Genomic DNA, 16,767 nt, shown 5'->3' with positions numbered 1-16,767 from the left:
CCGTCGGTTTGAGATATTATCAGCTCAGGCCCAGGCCCTGTATGATCTGACAAGCAATAGCCAACATTGAGGCTCTGTTCAAGCCGGGAGGAACATATCCTGGTCCTGTCTAGCACCGTTGAGCCTCAACACAAGCCAGCGGGGACCAGCTGTAGGCCCGGAGATATGACAACGTGAAAGTCACCCTAGAGGTTTTGGTAACCACAGAGAAAAGCTTGCAGTGGAGACGATGACCAAATTGTGTCGTGAGAGTGGAGTGACTGTCACACACGTCGGAAGAGTTCCGTTCTGGAAGACGTCTGCCTGAGCTAATGAACGTGGGAAAAGGAAGCTATCCAGAGTCATGTTCAAACTGTAGATGGTCTCATTGGCTCACGGCATATGAAATGCCGTGTCCAGATACCGTGTGTCTGGACGATCTCCGGACGGGGTCTTCCCCATGGGTGACGAGCGTTATTTTGTCTTTTTACCCCAATCGCGGAGTCGGATATGAGTTGAGTGAGGAGAAGCATAAATAGGATTAACTAAAAAGGAAGATATTCGTGAACCTTGACTAGCTCTGGGGTTAAACCAGCGCCTCTGATGACGATAGCGTTAGCGGTGCGCCGCTATTCCCGGTGATTATCACCTTAGTAGTGCTCGATACTGGTGACAGGATGTCATCATCCTCGGTATCGCTTGAATGGAAGTTCGGTTATGTTTGGTAAGAGTACCGGATAACTTAGAAGTACTGCATATCCAATTTCAAATCTATTCAAAGACGGATACGTCGGCAAGAGTTGTTTCTTTCTTTGGACTGATATTGTTGTACTTCAAGTTGATATTTTTGCTTTGACTTTAATCGACATATTTACCCGGTAGCGATTGGTACTGCAAGACACTCAATGGTAGTCTGAACGGATAATATGAACAATTCTGTCGCTGGGAACCAGGGTGTCTCGGCATGCCGGCAGATCGAAGCAGGGATGTTTTGGCAGGACTGTCTCACCGAGGTGAACTGTGCGGTGAAGGAACACTCAGGTCTCGTGACCGTGGCTGCTGTGGCTGATTAGGTCTCTGTTCTCGGCCGGGACTTTAGTTAATCCCTGCCATGCACCTTCTGTGGGGTTGCAGCTGAGCTCCGGTATTAAGAGAGAATATGCGGGCATGATGTGCATCCTCATTCGCTGCGCGTGATACGCCTCTCAAGCATCTGCCGCCTCTACTATCATTTCCTGCTCTAACATGCTCAACCCGTGATACCTAGAATCACCAAGCCCGCGGCGCTGAACATGTTTTCAATGCCTCTGAGCTTGCGCCAACTATAGCCATCGTCATGCCGCTTCACAAAACTGCCGTCCTTTTCAGCTCCTGTCATGCTGTCCCCGCTGTCTCGACTCTCCCACCTCTACGGTCTATAACGTCATCTAGAGGGGTACGAACTAGCTATGCTCCCGCAACGACTTGCTCGATAGACCGACACAGGCGATATGCCACAGTAAATAGCGACCAGCGAGGTAGCTTCAGCCAAAATGAGGTCTCCCAATGGCCCAAGAATAGTTATCCTACTCCATACGAGATCTTCTCCATGAAGAGTGACGCCCCATATACCAAACACCGATTCTACCAGCTTGTCAAAGTCTACCACCCCGATAAACACAGCCATACTTCCAATATCGATAATATCCCCCATGCGATTCGCTTAGAACGCTACCGTCTCATCGTTGCTGCCAATGACATTCTCAGCGACCCCTCGAAGCGCCAGCTTTATGACGTCCACGGTCTAGGCTGGACTGGTGGTAAGCCCCAGACACTCAACGAAACTGTCCGTAACGCCGATCGTGCCTGGCGCCACAAGGCTGGATCTGCTGCAAATAATGCTACTTGGGAAGATTGGGAGCGTTGGTACGATGCTCGCGACGGCAGGGTTAGGGACTCTATGCACATGTCCAATGGTCTTTTCGCCACCCTCGTTGTTGTCATGTGCATGATAGGCGCCTTTGCTCAAATGAGTAGAGCAGAGCAATACGGCGCCGATCTTATGGAGATGAAAGCACAGTCGAATCTTGCTATCGGGCAGCAGGTCGCTCGTCGAAATACGATTGCTGCGGGCAGGTCAAAGGATGAGAGAGTCGACATGTTCTTGAAGGACAGAGAAAATTTGAATTATGCCTTTCAACCTGGAAAGTATGACAACGAAGTGTTGGCAAGCCATGCTCATGGCCATGGCAATGGACATAACGGAAGGTCAGACTAATCATGGGACTGGTTGACGGGGCGACATGGGGTTGGTGAGAACATACCTTGATTTGCTGTGGTCCTTTTTTTCTTTATTGGAAAACATTATCGTGTTTTAGCACGCAAGGAGTTTGGAGTTTCATGGCATTGATCGTTGGCTCCCTATATGTGTATTGGGAATTTGTGCAGATACAGGTATGAAGCCCTGTTACGGGCATGCGGCGTTTATGATAGCATGTTTGATTGTCACTTCGAATGAATGAAAGCATACAGTTACATGCGAACGCTGCCTGCTCAATACTCGTGATGATTGCTACGTTGAATGTATGTGATAGACCTGTGATCTGTCATTGAGCATTCTGTTGTAGCGATATCTAAGGCTAAATACATAATGTATAGAAAGCATTTTCCAGTATGTAACCGACTCCTTCCTGAGTGAGCTTTCACGGGTTCCACTATCCGCCTCCACCCCCTATCATGGGCTGTAGCACAAGATCTCATCGTCTCACCCTCATTTAGAAACACCGAAATTAGGCCAACCTATCTAGCAGGAAGTCGGCCTGATGTTGGCCATCATACAAAGTCTCATCAAAGTCCCCTCCTTGGACTCTCCTCTTGTTCTCCGCCGGGGTCGGTCCTAGACGATAACGAGCTAAACCTTGGAAGTCAAAATCGTCGGGCTCACGATGCGACGATCAGCACGAGATGATTCGGCTCGAGATATTGGTGAGATAGGCGATACCCCATCATCCCCATTATCAAGACTCGTTGAAAGCTTCGAGCCCTGAAGTTCCGCGATGCGCCCGCCAGTAACAGTATAAACACGCGGCTTCTGCCACGCACGAGTAAAGCTCCTCACCTCTGCCACAGCGGGTTGGGGCGTTGGCGAGCGTACACGATCACCATAACTGACCCACGAACCCTCCATGTTGGACGTTTGGTCACCCTGAGAGCTCAACTCTGGAATAGGCGGAGGTGTTGGTAATGGTGAACTTGGAGGCGAAGGGTTAAAGGTTAGAGTTTGCGGGGGAGTAACTCGGTGAATCGTTGGGCTTCTGCGCCTCTTATAGACAAAGAACCATACTGTTAATGCTATAGCAGCCAAGCAAACGACAATACCGAGAACAACCGCAGCGATATCTCCGTCCGACCAACCACGAGAGTCGTGGAATGCTGCTGCAAAGGGACTGGGACTTTGACTATCAGCAGGACTGGCCGTGGAATAGTTCGCCTCGGTTTTAGTAGTAGTATTTGGAGTTGCTACAATCCTCGTTCGTCGGCTTGAAGGAGTAGAAGTTGACGTGCTATCTTCGCTTGTTTTTGTATATGGATTCATCGTCTCCCACACCGTTTCTGTTTTTATACCACCGCCGTCGTTTTCTCGATCGTTCGAGCTTGCTGTCTTAGATATTGAGCCATGACTGGTTATCATTGTTCGTGAGACGTCGTTTCTGTCCTTTACAGGAGGGAATCCGATGTGAGTTGGGAAAACAGTAGCCATTGGTTTGTCAATTTTCGAGATGTTTGTCCCAGATGCAACAGGGCTTGCTGTAAACAAACTTTGGTTTGAGGGCACTTTGGAAAGAGAAGTAATTGTTTATTCAAGACATGTGCCATGGACATTTATCAATCGATCCATGTTTGCTACCTTGTGCCTCAGTGCGCAAGAGAACCCACTGACTTGTCACACCAGTGATGCTCGGCAAAAGCCTCATTGTTGGACGGGCCAAATATCTTTAGCTGTGGAAAGCGCCAGCATGAGTTAACAGTTCGGTGACACGGTGTCATTATGCGGATGCTTCAGATGACGGGAGAAGGGCTATGCTATAAGTGACTATCACATTCCCGCTTGCCGGTGAAGTGAATCACGTCCTCCGTAAAGTATCAACCTTTGCTCTCATGATACGTTCGGCATTCGCAGGAACAATACGTTCAGTAGGCCCAAGACGCATCATCTTGCCTACAAGGAACATGAGTTTACCTTGGGGGAATTGTTCAGAGTTAGCAAACTCTTGCAAGATTTTATCTTCGCCTTCCATGGCTTCATCGGCTAGTTGCTCGTATTCCTCCATTGTGATCTCTTTGAACCACAAGTCGTTGTCCTCAATAGCTTGGGTGACTCCTCCCTCAATTTCCTTGAGGTAAATGGCGAACAAGAGCTCCTTGGCCACCTTGCCTGTGATCTGCTTGCGGATCAGGTGATAAAGAAGTTGCGAGAGATCAGAATCAGGGACCTGCTCACAGTCACCTTCTGGCGTGAACGTTAGGTCTCGGGTTGCGAGCGGGCCAGCCTTGTACGTAGTAAGTCGACCCAACTCATGAATAATCCAATTACCGACCAAGGCAGAATAACTCTTGAACTCTGGAATCTTGGATTCACTGAGGTCTTCCATAAATTTCTCTTGGATTGAGTGGAGTACCTTGTAGTAGTACTGGACACGTGAGCCATTTTCGAGGTTGATCAGTGACAGTGCGTCCTTGGCTGTGAGTCCAAATCGAGCGATCAGGGTGTCCAGCTCCGAATCAGGTGTCACAGCCAATGACTGTCGTAAGTGGCCAACTAGGTCATCTCCAATAACTAGAGGCGCAATGTCAGGGTCAGGCATATACCGATAATCGACTTCACCCTCTTTTCCACGAAGGCGCCGCGTTTCTGTGGACCCGATAGACCAACCGCGAGTCTCACTAGGGATAGGTCGACCGGCTTCTAATTCACGAATTTGTCGGTCACGCTCGGCAATGATGGCGTCTTCAACTGCCTTGATAGTGCTCAGATTCTTGATTTCGGTTCTCGTACCAAGTGATGGGTTGGATCCATCAGTTCTGCGAACAGAAACGTTGACATCAGCGCGTAGACCACCTGTCTCCATGCCTGATACACAAGCATCGACGGTGTTCATCAGCATCTGGATTTTTCGCACAAGAACAGCGGCAGTACGAGGGTGATGGAGTTCAGGCTCGGTGATGATTTCAATCAAAGGCACGCCAACACGGTTGAAGTCGAGCCACTGTACCTTGCCAGTCTGAGCCAGTGTCTTTGCCGTATCCTGTTCGAGTTGAACCTGCTTGATCCTGATGGTCACACTTTCACCATCTTGAGGGGAAATTCCGTCGCGAGCAAGAAGAGTGATGTGGCCGTTCTTAGCAAAAGGCTCATAATACTGAGTGATCTGATATCCAGAAGGCTGATCCCACCAAAAGTAATGTTTTCGATCAAATCGACTGACTTGCTGGATTTCGCAATTCAGGGCGAGAGCTGCACGCAGGGCAGGGATAAGAGTCTCCTTTTGGAAAAGTGGCTGGCTGCCAGGCATGGCAACGTCAAAAAGAGCGACATGGCTGTTTGGCTCGTCGTTGAAGGAAGTGATTGCCGGTGAAAATAGTTTATGGGCGGTGTTTAGCTGAGCGTGGATTTCGATACCAACTGTTAACTCCCAACCATCAACTGTTTGAGAATCGCCCTTTGTTTTTTTCTTGCCCTGCTTCTTTGCCTTCTTTGCCTCGTCCTTCAGTTGCTTACGCAGAGGAACTGGCTGTACAGGAGGTGGCGTGACAGCTTCAGGCGAGACATGCAAATGTCTGGTTGTGTGGGCGATAGATGCAGCAGCTGAAGTCAGTGCAATGTGTCTGTATATATGGCGTGCACTGATACAGCCATGTCGTGGTATTTGACCTTTGAGCAAGTACTTGCTGAGGATCGAGGTTGGTATGCGTGACATAATGATGTGAAGAGCCGATGCTTTATTTAGGCGTCAATAATGTGATGAGCTTGATCTCAGATGTATGTCTATATGTGCATAGAACTCTGGTGGTGTGGTAGATGAAGAGGGTTGCAGTAGTAATACGATGCGCTATGACCTGGCAACATTGAGGCTGATTATATGCCCATCATTGTAACGAGATAAAGCTTTGTTGTGACCTCAACTCCAATCAAGTCAATTGGTCTTTGGAGAATCTCGAATCTTTCCTGGACTCGTTTTCGTAACGGTGGTGGGGCTGCGACGATATTTGGTGATGATGGTCTTGGAATGCGCGTATCACGTGCCTTGACTGGATGTACTTTCGTTCAACTTGAACCCTCTGCTTTTGACGATATCATTCCTTCATCAAGTTATTTATTTGTGATTTCTCAGTCATTTAATTATTCCCTTCATAACAAATTACTAACTAATCAGTTCTGTGTCTTTTATAGGATTCTTCTCGAGAGATTTCTAAATAAAGTACGTGATACCTCTGGTCCGAGTTTGGGTTCAACTCCCCTATGTTTGACTGTATTGCTTATTTATTACATGCTTGGATGATATGACATGATCGAGCTCACCAACGACATCCAAGCTCCTTACAATCTCACATGCAATGCGAGCCTTGAGTTGTCGCTAATACTACCCACGCTCCTTTCGTCCTTCACTCCCCCACCATCTTCCCTCTCTACCCCAATGAGTTCAAGTGCTCAGACGGGTTCTGCGGCTCAGCTGTTGGCGCTATTGTTTCTTGAAACAAGGCAACCATGCGGACTATTTGATTATGAATGATAAGTTATTTACATCGTCATCGTCTTCCTCTTGTTCTCCTTCAACAACACTATGCCTTTGTCATAAGAGTTTCAAAAAGTCTTGATCTCTACATAGTACATTTACGCTTCACCACCCCCGCAATCCTTCATAATTTATATCCAGTCAAAGTTATCGGGATATTTCTTTGTCTTACGTGGGCTTCCAAGTTGTCACGTCAGATCTTACTCCTCCCTTAAGCTTGACATATTTGCGGTTGCTCACGGAATCCAACATCGGCTCCCGGTGTTACGGTACAGTCCAACACTCTATTCGGCATATCTTAGCCATAGTGAGCTTCCGTTGCGGCCGAGATGCTCAACATGCATCATTGTTGAGAAACTGGCGAACACCAAGCTTACACTCGGCAATATATACTGAATCATACGGGTGTATAGTTGAACACGATCGTACAAGGCTTCATTGATAAACTCACTGCCGTCGTTAGTCGCTTGAGAATTGAGAGTTTTGGATCAAAAACTATATATCCGCAAGAAGAACCCTAAAATCAAAAGAGCAATTCATTTCCATTGCGCAAATTCAAAATGAACGATAGGGCGCAGGCTCGAAACAGGCCATCTTGGTCTTCAGCCGAGGGCGCGTCGATACAAAAGGCTTTATCCCACCAGTCCACTGTTGAAGACTGCGAAGAAAGTGCCAGCCAGTCACCGAGTGAGGGCAGAACTCAGCGTTTAACGCCGACCAGCTCGTCATCCAAGACGGATTACACCCCCTCCAACGTCCAACGTACCGTTACGCAGCTTACATCCAGTGATGATACGGCTACCTCCAAACCCACCGGCAACAGGAGCAAAACTTTAAGAGAAACCAGAAATCCTAGAAGCAAAGGAGCACATCGACCTGCCAGCATGTCATTCTCCGGACCCGACCCGAACTCTGTGGCCCATGAAGCGTTCCAGTCTTCCCCAGAAGCAGGCTATTTCAAGAGTCCACTCAACAGTCGCCAGGTACCCGCGTCTGGATATGCACCTTCAGCTGTCGCCGTCGCCAATTATCCTCAGTCTCCTATCAGTCCTTTAGCTTATCCAGCTTGGGGGCCAGTGCATGCTCCCGCTGGTTACCCTCCACCCCAAGAGCCCTTCACGCCGCAACAGCAGGGCGTGCCACACATAGATCATCATTATCCATCTAGAGTTGCCTTCTCAAATCAGAGAACTTTGGCATTGGAGCCTGCCTACCACAACCAGAATCCCCCATACGATACAGCATACTCTGAAACGCAAGAGGACATGGCTGCGCAGAACGAGAATCTACCAATTGAGGCCCTCGACGGATATGCGGAGATAGCAGCCAGACTATCAGGCCAATGCGATCCACGACTGAGGCCACTGTATCGGAAATTCGACTGGCTCAACCACCGAGCCCTCCTATATTTACAGGACCAACTTGGAGCGTACGAAGAAGACCTTATACGGCTGGACTCCATCACCACACGGGATGGTGGACACATGGCTGTCTCCGGGCGAGAAGAGCGGGCTTCCAATCATGATATTCATCGAAGCAGATATCGACTAATGGACAAGATCGAGAATATTCTTCGCCGATATAGTAAGTACTACTCAAGCCTAACATACATGTTTATCTAATTGCCCTAGGACACTTGGTTGTCTCTCTTGAAGAAATGCAGAAGCTGCCAACACCGACAAACAACGATGTTCAAGCCTACCGAACGTATCTCGAAAGTCGGCAAGTCCTAGTCGAAGATGAAACTCGGTTCCTTCGGGCACAGGATCTTGTTGCCTTGTCACAAGGACCAAGAACGAATGCTCCCGGAGGTGATCAATCAGCGCCTGTTCCACTTGTGCCTCTACGGACGCTAATCAGCGCATTCTCAATGAGCGGACTCTGCCTCGCAGTGCTTTTGATGGTTCTTCCTGATATCATCACTCGTCTAGTCATGGTGTTATGCTATCTCGTTCTTATAGCAACTGTGCTGTCTACCACCGGGCATTTGCGCCGGCTGAAACAACTATTCGAGGGATAAATGATTAAAACTTATGGTTTGATGATATTTTGAGGGTTTTCTATATCCTGCTTTTCTATCGTTAGCGGTTCTGTGGAAAAAGTGTCGAGTTGAGTGCGTGGCATACGTGTTGGAGCATTGCAAAATGGCACACATGATATCCAATACGGTCAACTCTTCTAATAACATCGGGCGAATGGTTTAGTGGTATAATACTCCCTTAGCATAATTCGACCGAATAATCTGGGAGTGGTCCAGGGTTCGATTCCCTGTTCGTCCATTGTAGATGGTTAGAATCCATCAAATATCCGTTTTTTGCAACTTTTGCCTTTTATCTTACCCTGAAGCAAACCAACGTCAACATCATCAACGATGAACGCTTATGATTTCAGCCGCCACTTTTGCTTTAGTCTATTACTTTTTTACCCACAATATCTTTATTTTTCGTTTTATGTCGACAAACATTGCATTCAAAGAATAGGTCAAAGTTAAAAAGTCTTTCCTCGAATACTATTTACCTACATTCCACAAGAGACTCAAGACAAGATTGTATCAAGAGTTTCTATTAGGTGGCAGTTAACGTGTAGTGCTATTGAAAAGTTAATCAATTTTCTTCTTCGGTTTTCTGTATACCAGAATATCCTTTGAGGGAACACAAAGGACCCTGAGACATACCATTTTATTATGAAAAATCAGCAGACTCGCTTAGACAATCCTCAAGTTCTGCCCCTTCATTAGTCCAGCCAGTTTGCCTGACTCTGCTCGGAGACGGTCTGTCCCTCATCGGGTATTCACTCTGAGGCACAGGCGAGTGACATGGCACAAATGCACTGCTCAGACACGTGTTGTAGAGACAAGAGCACAGTGTATTCGACTGAGATTACTTTGAAATCTGGTGCACGCATCGTATTTATGCTGAGCGAGGAGACTTGCAGTGTTGCTCAACAGAGATGTTGGGTCTGAAGGGAAGGGTAATAGGGTATGGGATACTGGTTGGGATGTGCAGATCAATCTATCTCTTACAGATATGGCTTATGTTGTGTAGTGTGCAGAAATGCGAGATGCCGCTGCGGTTGTAACGTGGTACAGGGCCCGCAGTATCGCATTTTCGAGGAGACAATTCAGTGGTGAGAGTAATTAGACATGGAGATGTAAGGATGCAGACTGAGGTGGAGGGTAGTTAAGATAGTCATTGTTGAAGTTATTGAGATTTGTATTGTTTTAGCTGCATATAATTTAAGGAAAGTAACATATTTGTACTTGTTATTGAGAGTGTCGGGGGTGGTTGTGGATTGATACTTGTATTGAAGCATGAAGCTGCATTAAAACCACTATGTAGCAGCATTTAGAAAAATAAAAGAATATCGGAGAAAGAAAGAAAGAAATTAGAATTCTATTAACTATTATACTTATAAATCTATGTGTTTTCTAGGTGTTTCTGTTGGACAGCTTGAATATCCATCTCAGGGGCAAACACCAAAAATGGGATGCCTCAACACGACGTCTGGTGCAACGAGGATCAGTATCACCAACCAACGGCTGTTGCCAGGTTCTTTTCCCTTTCTCTCACTGAGCGAGTAAAATGTTTCCAATTCATATCCATTGTTGTTGAACCGTTGCCCCTTGAAACCAAAAGTTCAATCAGTTTTTTACCAGTCATTGTCACTGACACTGCAAGACGGCTGTCAGGAACTGGCAAACCATTCACCGACTCTACGCTTAGGTTATTGTTTACGTGTACCTGCCTTAGGTTGCAGGGAAGAAGTAGAAATAGAATCTTCCCGTCGTTCGATCTTTTCTGCTATTTCTTTCTTTCTCTTCCTCACCCTTCTCTCTCACCTCTTCTTCCTCTCTACATCGATCGTGCATCTCTTCACAGTCTTGCATTATCACTTGTATTCCACAAACACCTTCACTACATCATCTTCAGATAATAAATCTGTGAGCATTTATCCCCTCCTGACTTTCGTTCTGCCTCTTTGCGGGAGCTTGTGATCTGTCGTCTGCACTTCTGTTTCTTCACCTGCGCCCGCTTCACCACCACCACCATAACCACCCATCACCCGTCACTCGACACTCGAGCACATCTCCCTCCTCTTTTCCTCCGACATCACACTCCTGCATCTATTACTGACACCAAGAGCTGCTCACTAACCTCCCTCAAAACAGATCTTCCACCTTCGCGATGGCTGTCTACAAGCTCAAGGCTCTCGCCAGCATTCTGGCCCTGTGCGCCCCCCTCGTTGCCGCCACCGGCACCCAGGTAGAGAGTGCCCTGTGCATGTGTTAGTAGCCCATGATCGTCTTTAATTATCTTGCTGATACTAATATTTATTCAGCTGCTCACACCGAGACCGAGACTCCCTACACTCACGAGTATGGCGCTGCCATTTCTGACGGTATGCTTCTCCTCCATCTCTTATTCACTTTATTACATATACTGACTGATTAGGCACTGTCATTCACTCCATGACCATCTGCTCTGTCGTCCACGAGACCAAGTGTACCGACACCACCTCTGTTGGTGGTGAGTCCATGCAGCCTCCTGCTGCCACCGATGTCCCCTCCGCTCCCGCTGGAGAGCAGCCCTCGGTTCCCGTTGGCGGCGAGCAGACTACCTACCACGATCAGGGTGTCTCTTCTGGCACTGAGGGTGTTCCCGTTCCCTCTGTCCCCATCGTTTCCACCACTGTTACCCCCATGGCTTCTGGCGCCTCTGAGTCCAACTACGCCCCTCCCGTTGGCGCTACCAATTCCGCTGCCTCTGGTGAGCAGGGCTCTGTCCCAGCTGTCAACCCGTCTGGTGCGGTTCCTTCTGAGGGTGGTGAGGCTGTCCCTCTGCCTTCTCTCATCAGCACCACCGATGTGTCTGGTAACCCAACCATCCTCACCACTCTCTACAGCGAGCCCTCTGCCGCTGTCAGTGGCACTGCCACTGCTACCGTCATTGAATCCGAGACTGACTACGATACGGCCGTCTCTGGAACTGCCACTGGCACTGACGCTGAGGAGACCGAGGATGTCACTCCTACTGGCACTCCCATCGTCACTGCCTCTGCAGCTGCCAAGCATCTTACTCCCAGCACCATCCTTCGCTTCGTTGGCATCCTTTTCGTTGCCGTCTTCTAAACAGCCTCTAGATCATGATTTCCATGCATTCGTCACTGACTTATACTCGAAAATTTCTTCCGCACTGGAGAGAAGGAAATAGTGTTGGATGCCTTGACATGGTATATCACTAAATGACCGTTGGTTTGAGCTTGAGGAAGTAGTAGATTGATGGTACAGGATGGTGGTTTTGGCATTTCCGAACCGAGTGAAGGATCGTAATACTGGTTGTACTTAGGTGCTTTGAAAAGGATTTCGCCTTTCACGCATGTCATGTTTGTCTTTATTCATTCTCTCTACTGGATACCTATATGCGCCGTAAAACTTTCTAGACTAATGTGCTATGCATAAAATGACCGTCTCTTTATACGCCGTCAGTGCATGACGCCTCAACTAGAAATCTCATACCCTCATTCTTTAACGTGGCACACAGGACAACCTCCTCTCATCTTGTCTTTCAACAAACGTGCTCTCATCACCTTCATATGCACAGAGTACCGACTTCCTTCTTCAGATCCATTGCCAAGATCAACGTCCATCTTCTTGTTCCCGTGCAGCATCTCTAACAGATGACTTACATGGAACACATGCCCACATGCATATCCTACCAACGTCTCCATCTCGTACTCGGTGAAAGGCTCGTGGCACCTTGCGCAATGTCCCGGTTTTGGCACCCGGTGGTCATGCTTTGTAGACGGGTGAGAAGCGTTCCGCTCAGGGTTCTCAGGATCCGTGGGGACATCCTTGACTTCAATATCCACGTGTTCTTGATCCTGCATAACTACTTCAAACTTGATGCCTTTGCGTTGGCCAGCTCGGAGCTCGGTCTGGGCCGTGGCCACCTCGCTGCGAAGAACTCGTGCAACTCCCGAGCTAATGCTGTATTGAATCTCATGTTCCTTCATCATGTGTGTAAGTCCTTCCCTGAGACCCTCGATCTCGAGCCCTTCGGGAATTCGTTTCACCACAGTGATTGGGTTGATGGCCGTTCCGACTTGCTCGAGGAGACCTCGAATGAAGCTGGGCTTGTCCATGCTGTATTTGAGAAGATCCTCCCATAGGTCCGGATCGTCTTGTTCCTTGGCAAACTCGATGGCCTTGTGAACATTCTTTAGGCGATCAATGATGAGATAAAGAGCGCGCTTCATTTGGCCGGTCTTGGAGTATAGGAACACAAGCTCATCGTAGTATGAGAAGTTCTCACATTCTTGAACAGCCTGGCCGGAGTTAGCACATAGATCAGAGTTTCGATTCCGCCCTCAACCTACCTTTTCAAACGTGTATGAGACCGAGGTTTTCAGGTACTGCATTAGCAACGACCGATCAAAGGTCGCAAAGAGGTGGACCGCTAAATCCGCAAAGTTGTCCACCAACGATTGACTGTCCATAACAAGCCGGTCTACATTCTCTCCTCCATGCTCTTGAATACCTTCACCTCGCCACAGGCCTCTGAAGTAGAAGTATATGTACAGATTGAGCTTCTGGGCGAGAAGCTGCTCCACAACAACGTCGGGACGTAGAAGACCATGCTGAGCTTCGTCAACGAGCAGAATGATGGCTTCAGATGTTGCTTGTTCGAGTTCCTCTGCTGTCATCTGGTCAGTTTTACCAGGTGGGACTCGAAGACCAATAAAGCTGGGAATATCGTCTTCAACAGCTTCGGCAAGATGGTTGTCCCTAATCAACCTAAAGGCCGAGTCTGCGTCATGAAGTTTGATATAACATTTAAGAGCCTCACGATATCGTCCACTCGCCTCATGCAACCTCGCCAAACTCTCCATCACAATTCTCCAGTCTCGCCCCTTTTCTCCATCGTCAACACTGTCTTCACGCACGTCCCGGTAATTGAGCTGGTTCTCCAACGCAGTCGTGATAGTCTTGACGTCAAAAAGTTCAGGCGACCAACGATCCAAAAGTTCTCTGAATCTCGGTTTGTCGTTCTGAATGTAATGCCCTAGCACAACTTCGTATATAGTTGAAGGAAGTGGAGGGTGCATGGGCTTTGTGGGGATATAATTCGTGATTGCATCAAATTTCTTTGCGCCGGCAAACCTCCACACCCATTTCTCCCATCTGTCTGGCGTCTTGAGTACTTGTCCACAGACCTTGCCCGCAGACGTCCAATCGTTCTCTTCGATGAGTTCTTGAATCCACAGCTCTCCGATGCGCCGCTTTTCCTTTTCGGCTGACGAGTAGAAGTCTCTGAGCTGCGAATCGATGACAGACTCGTCATCGTTAAACTCATCACTGGCCTCTTGGTTTAGTGTTGGCGTGGAGGGAGTGTTGTCGTTGGTTCTCTCATTAGCTGGAGCCATGATCTCTGGGTGTTCGTCTAGCAATTCCCACGCACGCTGGTACTGTTGACGCTCCAGGAGCCATCCTAAATGATCACCCAAGTCCCGTCTGGTTGCAAGGATACAGTCATACGGACTATGGATGAAGATCTTTACGCCAGGTTTCACAAGACCTGAATGGACAGTTGGTGAAAGGCCCCTGTTCGTCCCGGGTCGAATTGTTCCTGCTGTACTTCCTCTGATGCTGGAATCATCGCCGCTGCCACGGCTCCGGATACTTGCCCCGGAACTGAAGAGAGACCGAGGATTGATGGCAGCATTCCACATATCCGTGCCAATCCCAGCTATCGCCTCCAGAGCACCCCGAGAAGAAGCAATCGCGGATGCCGCGTTGCGTGCAGGCAAAACTCCCAAATGGTAGTCACCTGACGATAATCTCTCGTAACGACTGACGCTTAAACTGTCTTTGTCTGCTTCTGCTTGAGAGTTGAGATCAATAAGACGTAGTTCTGGCGGTTGGTTGTTTTGTCGGCGTTGAACACCACCGGATGGTTGGCTTCCGGAAGAAGAGTTGGATTTGTGCTTTTTATCTAGTGATTTTGAAAAAGAAACAGCGTCCTCGTCTTCATCTTCATCTTCGGGTAGACAATATGCGAGAACCAACAAGAGGTTTTGGGTATATAGTGAAATGCCAGAAATAATGCAATCCATACGAAGTCTGATTCACGTTAGCTTTTGTGCAGTATAGCGAGGCCAGACCAAAACTTACATCTTGACAATCTCAGCACGTCCGATAGTCTTCTCTCCTGCGTGCCGACCAACACCAACACCTCCGGGATGGACGTGTATAATCCATATTGTACCGCCCCAGCCTACGAGTAATCGCTCGATGCCCTTCTTGCTTACCAGGGCATGCCCTTTCAGCTTTTCTGTAGCTGGTGAACTGTTCTTATCGGTAGTGCTCTGATCGGATTCATCCACCTCGACAGCCTGTTCGTCAATCCATTCGACACGACCTTTCCATACACTGGCCATGGTTTCCCATTCGTCTGTCTGTGGTCGATCAATATGCCCAACTCGTTTCCATGCGTCTTCTGAATCCGCACTTTCAAGATGTAGCTTCGATCGCATGATTTTGATGCCATGCTCGTTTAACCAGACCACGTATTTTCCGGACAATGACCATTTGATGGTACTGATAGTCCCTTCTCCAGAGTGCAAGATAGTATCTTTGCCTGCATTGCCGCCAAGCCCCATGCTGCCCAGCCAGCCAGAAGCTGTGGCGGCTGCAGTTCCAGTCGTAGTTGAAGTACTACGACCTGGGCCACCTCCTGCGGTAAGAATAAGCTGGCCAGCAGGACCTCCTGACAAATAGGTCCGGTCTGTTTTGAACTCAGGAGATAGAGCTACCGTTTGTACAGGACGAGCGAAGTTCCGTAATTGAACATCTTTCATATCAATTAAGTTCTGAACACATACGTTGCCGTCTAGCGAAGAAGTGGCAACATAAATGTCGTTTGATGGCGTTCGTGGGATTTGAGACACTTCCCGAGGCCTTCTCGATGGCGCAGGGGATGAATCTGTTTGGCGACTAGACGATACGCTGGCATTACTGTGAGCTGCATGCTTCGGTGCCGTCTCTGGTGTGTCGGTTGGGAGAGGGGGCGGGTATGGCGATATTGATATAGATGTTACTGAAGCAGAGTGTGCGTGGTATACCCTCATGGATTGGAACATTGGGAGCTGGACGATGTGCTGGGCGAGAGTTAGCGGGAGGTAAGTGAGCGGTGTGCCCACTACTTACGATATTGCCATTATGCGTTCCAACAATCTATTGCAGAGTTAGTACAGTGTTTGCTTCTAGTGGATGTCAAGCCTACCATCTTATCTCCAGCGACAAGGAACGCGCTAGTTGCGTCGCCGTTTCGATATACTCCATTAAGGTGTTGAGTTAGCCGAGCATACTTGAGTTTAGGTTCCTCGTCGTCGTCGTCGTCGTCGTCTTCATCTTCATCTTCCTCGTCATCATCATCATCGTCGTCGTCGTCGTCGTCCTCCCCCTCTTCTCCGCCTTTGTCCCGATCTCCATCTTGGCTTGCTTTCTCGTCGTTGCTTCTCAGTGATGTTATATCTTTCGCATCAATATCCGCGTCTTTTCCCAGCGACTCGGCTTCGGAGCTATGCGCGCCATCATCCGGAGCATCGTAATTTGTTGGCGGAACCGGTTCGTTAGATGTAGGTGCTGCCTCATGCTCAGGTTGTTGGATTTCGAGATCACGCGCCTTGTCGTGGCTGGGTTCCGGTGACTGGCCCGTCATTATACCGATGGCAATGGTATCATGCTGGGAAGTGAGAAGGCCCAGAAAGACAGCGAGGGTACAGGATGCGAAGTTGAGTTGTCGGAGTTCGGTAAGGTAGCAGAGCGCCCAAACCAGAGCTATGACAGCTTCCACCGACACCTGGATGCAATAGTAGGTGAATGTACCTTGTACCTTGCAGCTACGTCACGAGGCAGCTCCAAATGAGCTTCGGTTCTAGACGCGCTAAAGCACCTAGGGATTCAATTGAAGGTCGGTGTCAGCGCGCCTACCTAAATGCTTAGCCCCGCCACTAA

General features: G+C 48.5%; 6 protein-coding genes and 1 non-coding gene across 7 annotated transcripts; 4 read left to right on the top strand and 3 right to left on the bottom strand.

Annotated features, from left to right (window-relative positions):
- Positions 1-1,111: 1,111 nt before the first annotated feature.
- EDB82DRAFT_515543 (uncharacterized protein) lies at positions 1,112-2,553 on the top strand. Its single transcript, XM_025738560.2, has one exon. It carries the CDS (start codon positions 1,316-1,318, stop codon positions 2,234-2,236), a length of 921 nt encoding a protein of 306 aa, XP_025593309.2. The 5' UTR covers positions 1,112-1,315; the 3' UTR covers positions 2,237-2,553.
- Positions 2,554-2,677: 124 nt separating this feature from the next.
- EDB82DRAFT_327786 (uncharacterized protein) lies at positions 2,678-3,900 on the bottom strand. Its single transcript, XM_025738559.2, has one exon. It carries the CDS (start codon positions 3,716-3,718, stop codon positions 2,870-2,872), a length of 849 nt encoding a protein of 282 aa, XP_025593308.2. The 5' UTR covers positions 3,719-3,900; the 3' UTR covers positions 2,678-2,869.
- On the bottom strand, positions 3,901-6,208 carry EDB82DRAFT_327812 (GatB/GatE catalytic domain-containing protein). Its single transcript, XM_025738558.2, has one exon. The coding sequence runs from the start codon at positions 5,934-5,936 to the stop codon at positions 4,083-4,085; it is 1,854 nt and encodes a 617-aa protein (XP_025593307.2). The 5' UTR covers positions 5,937-6,208; the 3' UTR covers positions 3,901-4,082.
- Positions 6,209-7,312: 1,104 nt separating this feature from the next.
- Positions 7,313-8,772, top strand: EDB82DRAFT_480652 (uncharacterized protein; the record flags this gene model as incomplete). Its single annotated transcript, XM_025738557.2, has 2 exons — positions 7,313-8,336; positions 8,384-8,772. 2 exons carry the CDS (start codon positions 7,313-7,315, stop codon positions 8,770-8,772), a joined length of 1,413 nt encoding a protein of 470 aa, XP_025593306.2.
- Positions 8,773-8,941: 169 nt separating this feature from the next.
- EDB82DRAFT_t309 lies at positions 8,942-9,031 on the top strand. Its single transcript has one exon. It is a non-coding gene; the product is annotated as a tRNA-Ala (tRNA).
- Positions 9,032-10,897: 1,866 nt separating this feature from the next.
- EDB82DRAFT_541427 (uncharacterized protein) lies at positions 10,898-12,085 on the top strand. The gene is made up of 3 exons (XM_025738556.2): positions 10,898-11,036; positions 11,091-11,150; positions 11,204-12,085. The coding sequence occupies exons 1-3, from the start codon at positions 10,937-10,939 to the stop codon at positions 11,878-11,880; spliced, it is 837 nt and encodes a 278-aa protein (XP_025593305.2). The 5' UTR covers positions 10,898-10,936; the 3' UTR covers positions 11,881-12,085.
- Positions 12,086-12,116: 31 nt separating this feature from the next.
- Positions 12,117-16,633, bottom strand: EDB82DRAFT_541426 (uncharacterized protein). The gene is made up of 5 exons (XM_025738555.2): positions 16,034-16,633; positions 15,958-15,984; positions 14,923-15,908; positions 13,128-14,871; positions 12,117-13,076 (listed from the first exon to the last, which is right to left on the bottom strand). The coding sequence occupies exons 1-5, from the start codon at positions 16,469-16,471 to the stop codon at positions 12,270-12,272; spliced, it is 4,002 nt and encodes a 1,333-aa protein (XP_025593304.2). The 5' UTR covers positions 16,472-16,633; the 3' UTR covers positions 12,117-12,269.
- Positions 16,634-16,767: the final 134 nt, after the last annotated feature.

Source organism: Fusarium venenatum (assembly GCF_020744135.1).
Source record: "Fusarium venenatum strain MPI-CAGE-CH-0201 chromosome Unknown EDB82scaffold_4, whole genome shotgun sequence".
Lineage (NCBI taxonomy): Eukaryota > Fungi > Ascomycota > Sordariomycetes > Hypocreales > Nectriaceae > Fusarium > Fusarium venenatum.
The sequence above is the reverse complement of the archived record's forward strand: the minus strand, read 5'-3'. Positions and strand labels throughout refer to the sequence as shown.